The sequence below is a fragment of the Amphibalanus amphitrite genome, unplaced genomic scaffold (genome assembly GCF_019059575.1).
Source record: "Amphibalanus amphitrite isolate SeventyFive unplaced genomic scaffold, NRLGWU_Aamphi_draft 000594F_arrow, whole genome shotgun sequence".
Lineage (NCBI taxonomy): Eukaryota > Metazoa > Arthropoda > Thecostraca > Balanomorpha > Balanidae > Amphibalanus > Amphibalanus amphitrite.
Window position 1 is genome coordinate 210,993 of NW_024882088.1, and position 13,838 is coordinate 224,830.

General features: G+C 50.4%; 1 protein-coding gene across 1 annotated transcript in view; it reads left to right on the forward strand.

Moving 5' to 3' along the window:
* Window positions 1-13,838, forward strand: part of LOC122394479 (phospholipid-transporting ATPase VA-like) — a 74,654-nt gene that overhangs the window by 29,870 nt on the left and 30,946 nt on the right. Inside the window, exons 3-4 of the mRNA XM_043391367.1 lie at window positions 8,892-9,096; window positions 11,080-11,275. Coding sequence (XP_043247302.1) covers window positions 8,892-9,096; window positions 11,080-11,275 — 401 coding nt within the window. The remainder of the gene's footprint in view (window positions 1-8,891; window positions 9,097-11,079; window positions 11,276-13,838) is intronic.

The following is a 13,838-nucleotide window of genomic DNA, read 5'->3' on the forward strand; positions in this document are numbered from 1 at the left end:
CTATGACGAATGCCCTTCATCCGTACTGCAACTAACTAATCCGTTAGTTAGTAGATTGTTTACCCGCTCGTTGCATGACGTATTCAGGCGTATAGCTGGTATTACTGTCATTGGGCAGTGCTAACCACATTCATCGTGGGCCGTATCTTTACGAGCGGCCTTGGAGGTTAGGGCCGGTACTTAGGAGAGTTGTGGCTGCGGGTGCTGAGTAGAGGGCTGGGACCTGGCTGCGAGGAGAGAGACTCGCTAGACGGTCAGAGAACTGAGAGACGAGAAGGGCACGATCGTTCAGCGGTGGAACACTGAATGGAGGAGATGGGAGCGTTGAGTAACCGGCGATGAGTATGAGAGGCTATGAGACCTGGTTAGAGGCTATAAACCCGCTGCGTGACCCGTTAAATGTCCTGTGGCGACAGGCGATCGGCTGGCGTGCTCCGCACTCTCCAGTGCCTTCAATCAGTGTCACCGCCGCGACAGGTGACGGGTCACCCACTCCGGGCCCCGGGTGTCGACAGCAAGTGGTGTCGGTCACTTTAAGGCGTCATAATTGGGCCCGGGCCGCCCAGACCACGTGACCGGCAGTCAGAGTCACGTGACCTTCCGTCAACGTCACCGAAAATAGCGCGGTGACGTTAAGATGTTGCGTCATTTGAAATGATGTTTGCTTTAAAATAGAGGACGAGCTATTTTGCACCACAGTCATTCTGCTGGTGTCGGGTGCTTAGGAGGCCTCTGATGCAATATTTTTCTCCCACCGCATGCATGCCGGCGTTGCAAACGTCTCGGAAAGCTCTACACCTCTGAGCCCTGACGGGTGACTTTGACTGTGACCTTCACTCTGTGTACTGTTGCTGGCGTCACCCCTTCGTTCACGGTGTGCCGTGTGGGTGGCGCCGTCGGCAAGCTCTGTGGATTGAGGGTGGATCCGACCCGAGTCTGGCTGTCAAGGTTGCAATGCAGACTGTGTGGGCATTGACGTGGCTGATGGAGGGTGGAATACGGGTGCATTCTCAGCGAATAGAAAATAGGTATTTTATTGGTTGTTGGATCGGCGCGTTTTCCTACGATAAAGGCCGTCCCCTCAACTGTTGAAACGCAGCGCTAACCGATTGTGATTCACATTTCCAAGATCCAGTCCTCTCCGCATCCCGGCCTTTCCGTCCCCACTGCCGGCCGCTGCAGGTGGCGGTTGGAGCCCCTTGGGTGTCTCAGCCACCCCTCGGTGCCTCTGAGAACTGACCTCGGTGCCGAGCCGGGGCCGCAACCGCACCGAGACGGCAGTGGGGGATTCCCCGGGTACTCGAGACACGGCTGAGGTGTTCCTGAGTGTTCCGTGCGGCCTGTCAGAGCCGAGTGATTTGTTATTCACTTACCGAACACCCACCCCTGCGAGTTCTGCGGGTGTTTTGCATATAGGGGGACTCCCTAGACTTCAGACGAGGGTCCGCAAAGCATCAGTATGACGTTATTGAAATGACGTCATCAGCTCATGTTTGCCTCTTCCCGAGAACCCCTGCTGCCGCTGCCGTGGTGTCTCCTGCGGAGTGACTCGTCCGATGACGTCACACGCGGGGTGTCCGCTCATCATGACCCGGTACTACGCCCGCCGTCCCGCCCGTCCGTCCGACCGCCCGCCCGTCCGACCGTCCCGCATGAGGCGGCGCTGTGCCGTCACTTTCTACCGGCTGAAAATGGCACGAGCCGGCTGCAGTGATGAGGCCGTAATTTGCGCCACCTCTCATGCTGTCTGGGTTCGAATGGCCGCTGTGGACGGGCAATGTAATTCATGGAGGAACCGTGCATGGATGAATACAGTACAACGCCACGGCATAACGAGCGAAGCGGCGAGGTCGACCAACAGACGCGGGCTGTTATTCCGCCAGCTGGCTCGGGAATTGACTAGAATGGATGGTGGTTAATGTTGGTATTTTTCGTTCTGGCGAGTGTTCAAACATGCCTGTAAGATGAAGATGTTTGGTGCAGAGGCATGCCGAGCTATCCGGTGTCCTTGTGCTGTGTCTGGCGGTGCCATGAACGCTGGCGAATTTATGGTTGCCATCGTGAGAGGCCCTCTTTTCCTTACCAGGCTGCTGTAGTGTCATGTGCCGCAGGACCTCTACGCCCCTAATAGAGGTGGCAAAAGATGAAAATTTTGGGAACCAGACTCGAGCCAGACCCGGCTGGACATTTCTGGAACCAGTCGGACCCGGTCTTAGTTGGAATCGGAACCAGTTGGACCCGTTCCCCAAAAGTCAATTAATACAAACTACTTGTAGGTGTCATTAGTTGCATCATGTAAAACAGCCTATTTCCAATTGGGAAACTCATGAGCTACTAAAGAAACATTCACTTAATTCACATCATATTTTGCAATAATGTGTAATGTGCAAGATGTACAGTTTATGGTAGGACCCGGTTGGACCCGTCAGAAAATTTTCAGGAACCGGTCTGGACCTGGTTCTTTGGACCGGGTCCTCGGGTCCACATTTTGCCACCTCTAGCCCCTAAACACGGGACGGTAATGCACGGGCCAACGGGCGGTTGTCCCTGGGAGTGGGACCTCGGTGAAAGTCTATAGTATACACGTGATGTTATGATGAGATACTTACTCATTACTCGTGGATTGACTCGTAGAGGCTTGTGTTCTTGAATGACATTTCCCCTTCGTAGGATCACAACAAGCATATGTGTTGCCACGATTCTTAGAAACCATCGACAAATTGAATTTCCATTCATATTCATATGTCATTTTTTACCTCGACGGCCCCATACGGCGCCCATTGTACCGAGTCTAACAGCTCTTCTATCGACCTGACACTCAATGACCGCGCCGCCCCGCTGCAAGTGTCGCACCGTTCCGCCACACCGCGTCATTAGTTTCGGTGACACCGCACGCAGGTCATCAGTCAGGCGACCTTTGAGGCCGTGGGAGCCGCGGAGCTGCGGGGCCCACTCTGAGAGGGCGGCGCCCACTTATAAATGGGAGCGACTTTACGGGGCCGTAACTCGCTCACCGCCGCTCCCGGCGATAAATGTTTATCGGGAATTAACTACGGTTGAAAGGAAGGCGGCCACTTCCAATAAGACGCTTCACCAGGCGGTGTTTCACTGGTTAAAGTAAGCGGTGTTGCGTTGTTAATGCAGGACGGGATCTGCCTGATCGCGTGCAATGTGTGTTGTGGAGGTCAGAAGTGTAGAGGTCATATGGTCCTGTACTTGCGATACCTTCCGAGAACGGTAAAGGATTATCGATCACGGTTATAAGTTATGACCTGCTTTATTCCAGTTTATTATTGGTTCGGGAACTCCAGAAATGCTTCTCTGGTCGAGCATCTACGTAGCAGGCGCCAGTGATCATAATTTGACATTTCTAGTTGCTGCCATGTCGGCTTGTATGCAGAGCCGGCTGAACTAAGCTCTGAGGTCACAGGTGACCGCTGACGTCAGACCGTCACCCCTGCCGTGACCTCTCCACCCGTGAACGTTACCACTGTGGCTCAGGCGCCGAAGTCCGAACGGAGCTACTCGCTGACGCTGGGAAGGGAGGGATCTGTGTCCCATGGGTGGGAACTGTAACCCCTCAGTCCCCAGACCTAGTTATTATTGACGCTGGGAAAGGAGTGGGACATGAGGCGACTGCCTGTGTCCCATAGATGGGAACTTTGTTTCTCTGTAACCTCGGCAAGTGGCGCAATGGGGACTTACCTACTTCGGCAACCCCAGTCGAAAGTGCATTGACTTTTCTAGCTTGCGATTTTGCATTGCAAAACAGTGCACGGTCCCTGGTGCGCGTTAGCCGCTATATCGGTGACTCTGCGAAATCGCTGAGAGGCCCACAGTCCTGCAGCGCTGCGGTCCTAATCACTCTGCCTGTGTGTGCCCTGATGATCTCTCTGCGATCGAACACTTCACCCGGCAGCAGTGCGGGCCGGATGCCGGCTGAGCTGGCGCTGTGTGCACGGGCAGAGGGGGTCCGGAACCGGCGCTATCGGCGGCCGACGGAATCCGGTTATGTCACCACGTCTGAGTCAGTCGACGCCGCTCCTCCGGCGGTCTGCGCGCGGGGGAAGTGGGATGGTTGACCTCTGGAGGAGCTTGTTGGGCTTTGGTACGGAGGCGTGGATGTGAAGGGATTACGGTCTGATTTTTTCAGTTTGTAGCTAGAACATTAATGCAGATATTCCCGGGAAGTCTTTTTTGTTTTTCTCCAGCTTGTGACATCCAGGCGAGCTCATATTCATCTACATTAGAGATCTAGCCTAGCCGGTTACTCCGGATTGGTTGTAGTACTTGGCTACACAGCCACTGTTCCCAGTGTTGCATATGCTGGACCAGTTGGGAGTGGGGGCATTCCACGTCAAATCGAACAAAAATCGGCTGTTTTGCACCTTACCATCAGCGATTTCATTATAAATTGGTGAGCGAGTTCCTGTGTGACCTCGGACATTACATTGATGTTTTTTGCACATTCTGACCACAGGTCTTCTAAATATAGGGCATCAAATTTTTACAAAATGTTGCATCTTTATATTTTTGAACGACCATAACTTTGGTTGTACTTGTTTGATTTGAATGAAATAAACCTTACTGTTCAGGTAATTTCTTAAGAATTTGTTTAGAATTGCACCTACTTAAATATATGACCTTGAAATTTGCTTAACTCTGTTCTTAAGCACAAATATTGAAATAGCAAAAAACACGTCACCTTCGATTTGGCCCATTTTCATATATTTTATTGCCTACCATATTCTTAACAACATGTGAAAAAATTAGAGTGGGCCATTCATAAGTTTTGAAGAAAATTGCACATATGCAAACGTATGTTAGCACGCGCAGTGGAGGGGGAAGAGCGAATTTCGCCCACCCCTCCTGTTTTTCGCCAATATCTCATAAGATTAAAGGTAGTGTGCCACCTTTGAAAGATTTCCCATTTTATTTTTCCTAGGATAAGAAGCTTCTGTTTTTACCTAATATCGCAAAAAAAAATCAAAAATGGGCCTGGAATAGTGCCTTTTTCGCCTAAAAGTTTATCGGTTTTTAGATATGTATAACAACTGTAGTGGGCTCACCTGCAAACAGGCGTCGGGCAACAATCGCGAATGCGGCGCACTTGTGACAATAAGCAAAGGTCATTATAGTGTTACGACCATACGACGTACGGGAATGAGTTATCAGCTGTCTAATCGTAGACAACACAATGTCGAGTCTTAAACTGTAAGCCCGTATTGGTATTGTTTCTTTTATTTGGCTGTCGAACATTATTTATGGTTTGAAATATGATTTTATGTAAAATAATTGATATGAAAAAGCCGTCTTATAAGTTATGACCCCATTTCACCACACGCAAGTGGCAGAAATGACAATGATCAGCTGACGCATTTTTCTTGGCCGAAGTCAGAGCGCGCAGCCCGACGCACCACCACCACACCACAAAGTATGAGCAGAAGCCGCGCCCAAAGCCAGGGCCCCGGTAACGTGAGGTAGCCGAGTCGGGGCAGCGTGCGCTGACCGAAGCCGGGGCCGCAGCTTTGGGCGCGGTCTACCGCATCCCCGCGGGCAGCCCCGGGCTATCACATGACACCGGGAGGACGCGCGGCTCCGGCTTGGGTCAGCGCACGCTGCCCTGACTCGGCTACCTCACGTTACCGGGGCCCTGGCTTTGGGCGTGGTCTACCGCACCACCTAACAGGCGTGTTCGAAACCGAAGGAGCTGATGATGAACGGGTTTATCGAAACTTGATTGGATGAGCATATCGGTAATAGCGATTTCAGTGTGTGCATTTATTGTTCATAGTGGTGTGAAATGTGGTTGGGGTACGACCGACAACCCGTCGGGGCGAATTTCGCACTGGGGTACTCAAAATTTGAAGAATTTAAGACGTTTCCATGAGTTTTGAAGGTATGGATAAGTTCTAAAAATCCGGTTCTCCTTATCTGGGCCATTAACTCCATACAGTCCAGGAAAGCTGGCACACTACCTTTAATGCGAAATTAATTATGGCTACCTGTCAAGAATTGAATTGGACATCTCATCGTGCAAGCAATAAGAAAATCGGTTCACAACTGTTCTAGTAATAGCGGTGTAAAGTGAACATCCTGTCGCCGCGGCGACGCGGCGACTCGGCAGCCGGCGCCGACCGCTAGCCGCCGCCTGAATTGTAGACTGTGCCGGGACGGAACGGAACGGTTCCGTCTTTACATCGCGCTCCCTACCGCTGATTACGTTTGATTCGCGTCAAATTTTGTGAGAAGACTAAGAAATGTACAGGCAATCTTATGGTGAAAGAATTTTGAAAATCGGTTGGTAAACAATTGAAATATGAACGTGTAAACACAAAATTGTGATTGCTGCGTTTCCCGCATCGGCCGAGCCCGCGACATGTTACTCTTAGCAGGCCTCTAACTGCCACATTTATTATTGGATTAACTAGAAATTCCTCATACATACTAAAAAATGTATGTTCTTTCGTATAGTGAAGATCAAAAGACGTGAAGATATCGTTGCGTGATAATGTTTTCGTTGCATTTACTTCATGATGCATTTTCACACGGCTCAAAATTCACCGCAAAATACCGTTTGCCTGAGACACTTTTACTATGGAACGTGAATGCTTGACTACGATGACTATGCATTTCCATTCTTGCAGAGTTTGGGATATCACTAATCAGCAATCATTCATTTCAGAAAGTGTACACAAGCAAGCATGTCTTGACTCTGTCTTTCAAGGTCACGCGCGGTTGCGTGATGTTGATGCATGAAAACGGCGTTTGCCGCGAAAGTTATGAATGGCCCACTCCAATTTTTTCACAGATGGTTAGGAACATTGTGACGGACATAATATGTAAAAATTACTCAAATCGAAGGTGACGTGTTTTTTGCTATTTAAATTTTTCTGTTTTAATTCAAGGTCAAATGCATTTCAAGGTCACTTCAATTTAATTTTATAATTAAAAATCAAAGCCTTATCAATTGCCTATAAGACCCTGTTAAAATCATTTTGATACCAGAAAAGGAACCAGAGTTATAGCCATTTAAAAAATTGATGTGTGGCATTTTTCGCTATATTCGATGACCTATATCTCAGCGATACGTTATCAAATTTCGAAAATATTATACGTAACTCAGTTTTGAACCATGCCCAGTCTGCCTACAAATTTACAGAAAAATCGAAGGGGATGACGAATTTCGGTGTTTGATTTGACGTGAATGCCCCAGTGGAGTACCACTCTGCTCAGCACTCCCACTCGCACCGACTCCCGAGTTACACAACATGCAGAACACGGCGCCGCCGGAGGCTGACGCGGCGTCTTTCGAGGCGCGGACCGCGCATTGCGAGGCGCTCTCCCACCCTACGCGCTGGGAGCGTGCAGAGTTCGCAGGCACGGCCTTACACCATATCGTCGTGGCAAATAAGCAGGGTTGCATAACTTGACTTGTGGCATTGGCGACCGGGGCGGTGTTGCCTGTCAAATCGCTCGGTAGGTAGCGGGTGGTGTGCACTTTGCAGTCACGCCGCCACAGCTGAACATTGGCCGTCACTTGTCGCGCGGCGGACGTGACGCGTCGTGCGTCACGTTTGGCGTCACGCCGCGAGTTGGTTACACTGCGTCACGCGGCTAACACGGCGGGTCAAGTAAACAGACTTTGAGATTTGTGCGGAACTGACGCAGAAAATGTGAACAGCGTTATCAGTGACACGGTTTTTCAGAGTTCGCTCGGCGTATTAGCAATGCCTGCAGGCTACATGTACTGCAGTCACACATTGTGGCACAAGGGAATGGTGACTTCTCGGAGCTTTGCCTACTACACTTTTATTTCTTATGCTCGCTATTGGTGACTACGGAGCGATCAGTTCTCTGAGCTCTGTTATAGATCAAGCCTAATCAAGTATATCCAATGTGTAAGCATTATGATGCGATGACTTCTCGGAGCTCCTCACTATCTATGTTTCGCCTGATGTGTTGGTTATCTTCGAGGCAATGAAATAAGCTTGCAAGAGCCATCATCACAGAGCTGATGAGTCTGATAAGCTGTTGCACATCATGCTGATGGAGATTACTCACAACATTTGCTGGGTGTCTGCATTCGGCAATGGTTGTGCAATCTCTCAGCATGCATACCGTTGATGTATGCAGTAGATAAGAATAGTTTCTTGCAATGATAGGGCTTAGTGAGTATCAAATGTCACATGGTGCTTAATCCTGATCTTATCCCGTTGGAACTGCTAATGTTGCTAAAGGTAGCACTGCCAGGGACATCCAACACCTCTGGCAGGTCTCTCGAAAGGTGCACAAGCTCCAGTGGCGTCACTGGCAATGGAGCCTGGGCGTTCTGACAGCACCACCGGATGTCAGGATGGTGTTCGTTTCGTTGGGCCGGGCTGGTGGGGTCAGCGATCGGGTCAACCAATCCCGCGGTGGAACTGAAATAATGACGTGCTAACCGGCCACGGGCAGCTGGGTCAGCGTGTCTCCTGTCGGTGGAGACATGTTCGGACCTCAGCTGGAGAGATACGCCCGCGCTCAGTGCCAACTCGGCTGATGTAACATGGTCCATCGGAGCCAAACGGACCCCGACTGGCCCGTAGGCGAGTGCCGTGCGCGGGCGGTCAGGGCACAGTATTTATTAGCTCATCAGGAATGCATATCAGAGACCGCGTGCGTGACCCGTGAGGTCAGGAGTCGCAAATGTAACGAACGAATATCGGAGAAGGTTATGTATGAGCCGAGCTATTCTTACCCTGTCGGCGAGCGACTTATCGTGCGTCGATGTTCGTGCTATTGGCACTGGTCTAACCACATTCATGACAGTACCTCCCCTGTTCGCCCCCGTGAGTGCCCCTATCGACCTGTTCCCCTCATCTGACCGCCTCTCCCTCTCTGTCCCACAGGGACAGCGGGCACTACGTTCAGCGGTTGTGGCGGGACGTGCGAGTCGGTGACCTGGTCCACCTCTCCTGTGACGAGCTGATCCCGGCCGACCTGCTGCTGCTGCACTGTTCCGACAGCCAGGACGTCTGCTACATCGACACCTGTAACCTGGACGGCGAGACCAACCTCAAACAGCGGCGCGTCGTGCGCGGCCTCGAGGGCAAGGTCAGAGACATCTAGCGGCGCCGGGAGGAACTGGTGCCCGGGTGGTGGGCGGGGATGGATGTTGGTGGGAGGGGCGGGGGGGGGGGGTGAGTTGGATTTCCCTTCGGTAGTCTCGAGGTTTGTTTGCGAGGTTATGTGGTTTTACGTAGGTGGATTTCCATGAGGTGTTTGTATCTGAATGGGTGGTCTTTCGGTAGAATTTAGGTTCTTGGTAGGAGGGTTTTCTGCCCGTGAGTCGACCACTGGGTGTTCTGTTCCCGAATAATGAATTTGATACTCATTGAGGGGCCATGTACAAGCCTGACCCAAGAAAACAAACAAACCAAAAGCCGTATATAAAGCTGCTTGTGTTTGTATTATCAGTATGGCTGCGCTATTTGATCTCTTTATCACTGGTCAGCGTTCTTGCAAAGTTTCCTCGGATTACCGCGCTATCCAGGATGTTTGGGATTGTGTGGCTTTGAGTAGGTTTCCGTGAGCATTATATTGTGTAAGTAAATTCATAGGAAGGCTTTCGATATAGCAGCACATTGACATGACTGTTCGATCTTGACTGCAAGCCAATCTCACACTGCTGCTCGTGTAACCTTCCTGGATGCGACGAGCGGGATCCGATAGTGTTGTATGTACTTGGGTCCATTTGCTTCTTTAATATTTTTGTGTTAGGGCATATTAGGCTGGTAAAGCCCTTCCGATGTTGCCGGCTGGGTCGTGGCCTAACACGTGGGTCACACGTGTCGCGCGCGTGCCACGTATCCACTGGAGCGTGCACCACCCGGTGACATGTGCACAATACGTGCCATCAGACACGTCAATGGCTCCCTCGGCTCATCGATACACCTTGTATAGATGACGTCATATCTCATACACAAGGTGCAGCTCATATCAGAGGCTTTTGTTATGTACTGATTATAATTAATGGTCGGTTCTTTACCAACCTTCTGCTTTCTTTCGCATATTTTTCTTCTAGACTACGGTAGGGTGACACTCCGGATCATTTATCTTCGTTTCGCCGTAGCTTATTGAGCTGGCAGGTGGCATTAGACCCTCCATATCGCTCCGGCATTCGCGGAAACGTAAGCGTAGATCACGCTGCAATCGAACGTGGATTTCGTTCCACTAAGTGCTTTCTGTTAAGGATATTTGTCTGATGATATGGGCACCGGAAGAAACTGAGCCCCCAAATCATTTCACGTTAAGGTAGCATCCCCGAAACATCGACCGCCGTTTGATTTATGGGAGCCTAGCTCTCTGTTCTGGTGGACCAAACGTTACAGATAATGAGTTCCTTCGGCCTTGAGTGGTATGAGTCCAATGCGACCGTGACTGATGGACGAAATCGCCTCGGGGTCGACGCACGCTCGATGACTGAATCGTACGCCAGTATCGCGACACTATCACGCATCATTATTGCGGGAAGTTATATCACACAAATATGCTTACTGTTGGGGAAAATTATGCCTGGTTATTGCCCAACAGTTCTAAGTTATTTAGTAAGTTTCAATCCTATCAATCATCTCCTATTCTCGTAAGGTTCTTACATGGCCTCGTCCTGTGAGGCCCCACATCTCCGTCCCTTCTCACGACTCTTATGTTTATATCGTTCACGTGCTGGAGTTGATAATCTGATCACCGTGGCCCCGCCCAACTCCAGCTCATAGCCATGCACCCCTCCAGGCCGTGCACTGTACACTCTGCAGTGTGCACTGTGCACCACAGCCGTGTTATCTGACTAGCGGAGACATGAACCCCGTGGCAGATAGGCTGACCGGTATTAGAGTGTTACGGCATGATGTCAGTGCCTTTGAAGAGCAACGTAGAGGATTGGTATTTTAACACTTTGTTATTCCCAGAGTCTGAGTGTTTCCCTGCTCATAAACGACCTGACTGAGGGGTCCTTCTGAAGTTAAAATAATGCCACCCCATCTCTCGCCCCCTTTCCCGTGACCTACCTCACTGACTCCCCCCCCCCCCCTCCTGCAGCACGAGACGTTCCACGCCAGCAAGTTTTTCGGCACGGTCGAGTGCAACACGCCGACGACCAAGCTGTACCGGTTTCACGGCAGCGTGATCCACCAGCGGAGCCAGCAGCGCGTGCCCATCACCAGTGACAATCTGATGCTGCGCGAGGGCGTGCTGAAGAACACCGACTATGTGGAGGGCATCGTGGTCTACGCAGGTAAGTGGCGGATAAGAGAGAGATGTGTTGGGAGACTGAATGGATAAAGAAAAGGGGAAGAGAGAGGGAGAGAGAGAGGGGGGCGTGGTTTATTGATAATGGTTATTTAATTATTTATTAGCGCTATTCCGTCTGAAGGTCAAAAGACCACCCAATTTTAATTCCCAACTCACGAGGTGAGATATGTGCCTGATTAATACGACACTTGGTGCACGATAAGGCACACTGCGGGCAAGGTCAATGGTGCGCCCTGGATCACGAAACGCCGTACATGTGTCCCGATCATAGTTTATCGCGCTTATAAAATAAGTTACAACACGCTCTCGGTGCAGTATAGCGTCAATCATATTCAATGCACGCCTAATCATCTCTTTGATGGGTCCGACTCACCCGTTGTTTACACGATCACAAGAGTTTACAGTTTCCTTCCGACACCGATCGTCGCCCATCAGGCACGCACCCACCGCCGGCTGTGCGACCTTGGCCGGCACCGTGACTGCGGTTGACTCGGTGGTTTACCTGACTTCCTTCGTCCTCGAAGGAAGACTGTTGGTCCGCCCCGGGCGACGACACCAGAGGCACTGTCCTGTCGCGAATTATGGGGCATCAGTGCGGTTTTAGGTGATAGATTATGGTCGAAGGACAGTGAGGCGTTTGGTGATGTGTTTTGCGGGGAATGTGTGGGCTGCTTATTGGCTACAGGTGTATTTGATCTTTTGATATTTCGTTTGAGATCCTGCCGTGCTCACAATTCAGCATATTTCCTCGTTACGCACTGTGTTGAGTAGGAAATGACAACCTTGCGTTTACAACCGATTCAATACGTTCTGATGAGCTACATTTAAAATGTACGTGTCGTATTGGTTGGTACGTGACAATGGCTTGGGGCTCCACCGAATCAATCCACTGTTCAATGCCACAACATTGTTAAAAGTGCAAACCAATACGAATTCCGGGTAGCCGATTCGATGCCTCGGTAGATTGCAGGCTCAGAGGGCGTGGCTCCTGCGTTGGGGTAGTCCCGTCCGGTGATTTGGGGAGCGAGCCGCTTGTCAATAAACTCGTAAGTACTGGGAATCAAAGGTACTCCATCCGGCGCCAGTACGGAGTTGCAATGAATCACGACTTCAATTGGTGGCGAGCTACGGTAGAATCAAGATTACTAGAACATAGAATGTCATCGAAAGTCGTTTTGTTTGAGATTGACATGCGTGGTCAAAGCTTCCGAATATCTGTGAAGCAGCTCCGATTGCGTTTCTCATTTGTACTCTGCACACTAACTTTACCCAATTTTGCCAAGCTTGACATGCGAGCAGTTATTGGTTTAATTTGCATTCATTTCCAGACGACAAACAGACCAATGTTAGCCCGAGTTTTCGCACAATGCCGTTAGAACAAGTCAAACAAAACACACTTGCACACTTGCTCGATACCTGGGTCATTACCGACGCCAACTTCGCCTTACTATTAGAGCCTAAGGGCATGTTTTTATTCGTACAGCTTTGTATGATATCGGGGAACGCCGCAAAACGCGTGTATAATTGTATAGCACTTACGTCACCGCCGACATTACATTGCGCTGGCGCTGACGCCGGAGGCCGTGTTTTCGTCCTACATCGGACGCGGTGGAAATCCGAACACAGGCGAGCGACATTGGACACAAAGGTCCTCCCCGTCCACGGGTCGATGTGATGTGTGTTTTGGTAGCTGTCGGCGGCCGCACGCTGTTTGCGACTGTCGACCTTGTGTGTGTGAGGGACAGGGGCGGGGACGGTCGATTTTCCCGTGAGACTGCGCCGGGAGATTGGCGCCGCGAAAATTGGGCGATGGTGATGGTGTTTGGGTATTGAAGGACGCGGTAACTCAACGCGGTAACTACCGACTGTGTGAATGGGACGGGAATGACCTCTGCGACTTGGGACGGGCATTGACAGTGGCGAATCCGGTAGTTAAGCATAAAGAGCTTATCTGTTACATTTATTTTGTGACTTCGTCCAGCTATTACATTGGAGCCAAGCTCTATACGAGTATGTGTTGCACATCTGGACATGAGACTACTAGCAGCTAAAGCCCTCAGGCCCAACGAATGTCTTCAAATTATAGTCATTTTATACACTATTCCTTTTTAATTATCTGTTTTTGCTTAGCTTGGCCCAGTTATCCACCAAAATTTGATATCGTACAATCGGTGATACACTGTAAAGCCGGTTTCCCGTATTCCTCGGCACCACCGTGCGCAGTTGTTCAGTCTGCGATTGGTACCTGTCCGTCCGGCTGTGACCGATGGGATACCAGTTCCCACCGTGGTAGGAGACGTGCGAATGCCGGCGCCGCCGAACTGACACGTGCGGTACATGTTGTAATTTCGGCGTCATTTGTGGTCATCCGAACTACGTCGCAGATTGGTGGTATTTGAAGGTTGAGAATGCAAATTTAGATGTCATGTGAAGTTGTCTCGTATGTAAATTGAAGGTAGTGTCATTTCTCGACATGTGTCTTCGCTGAAATTTCGCGCAGTATTGCTGTTGTAGGCGTTTAGTTCGGTTGCCAAAGCGGGACAGCT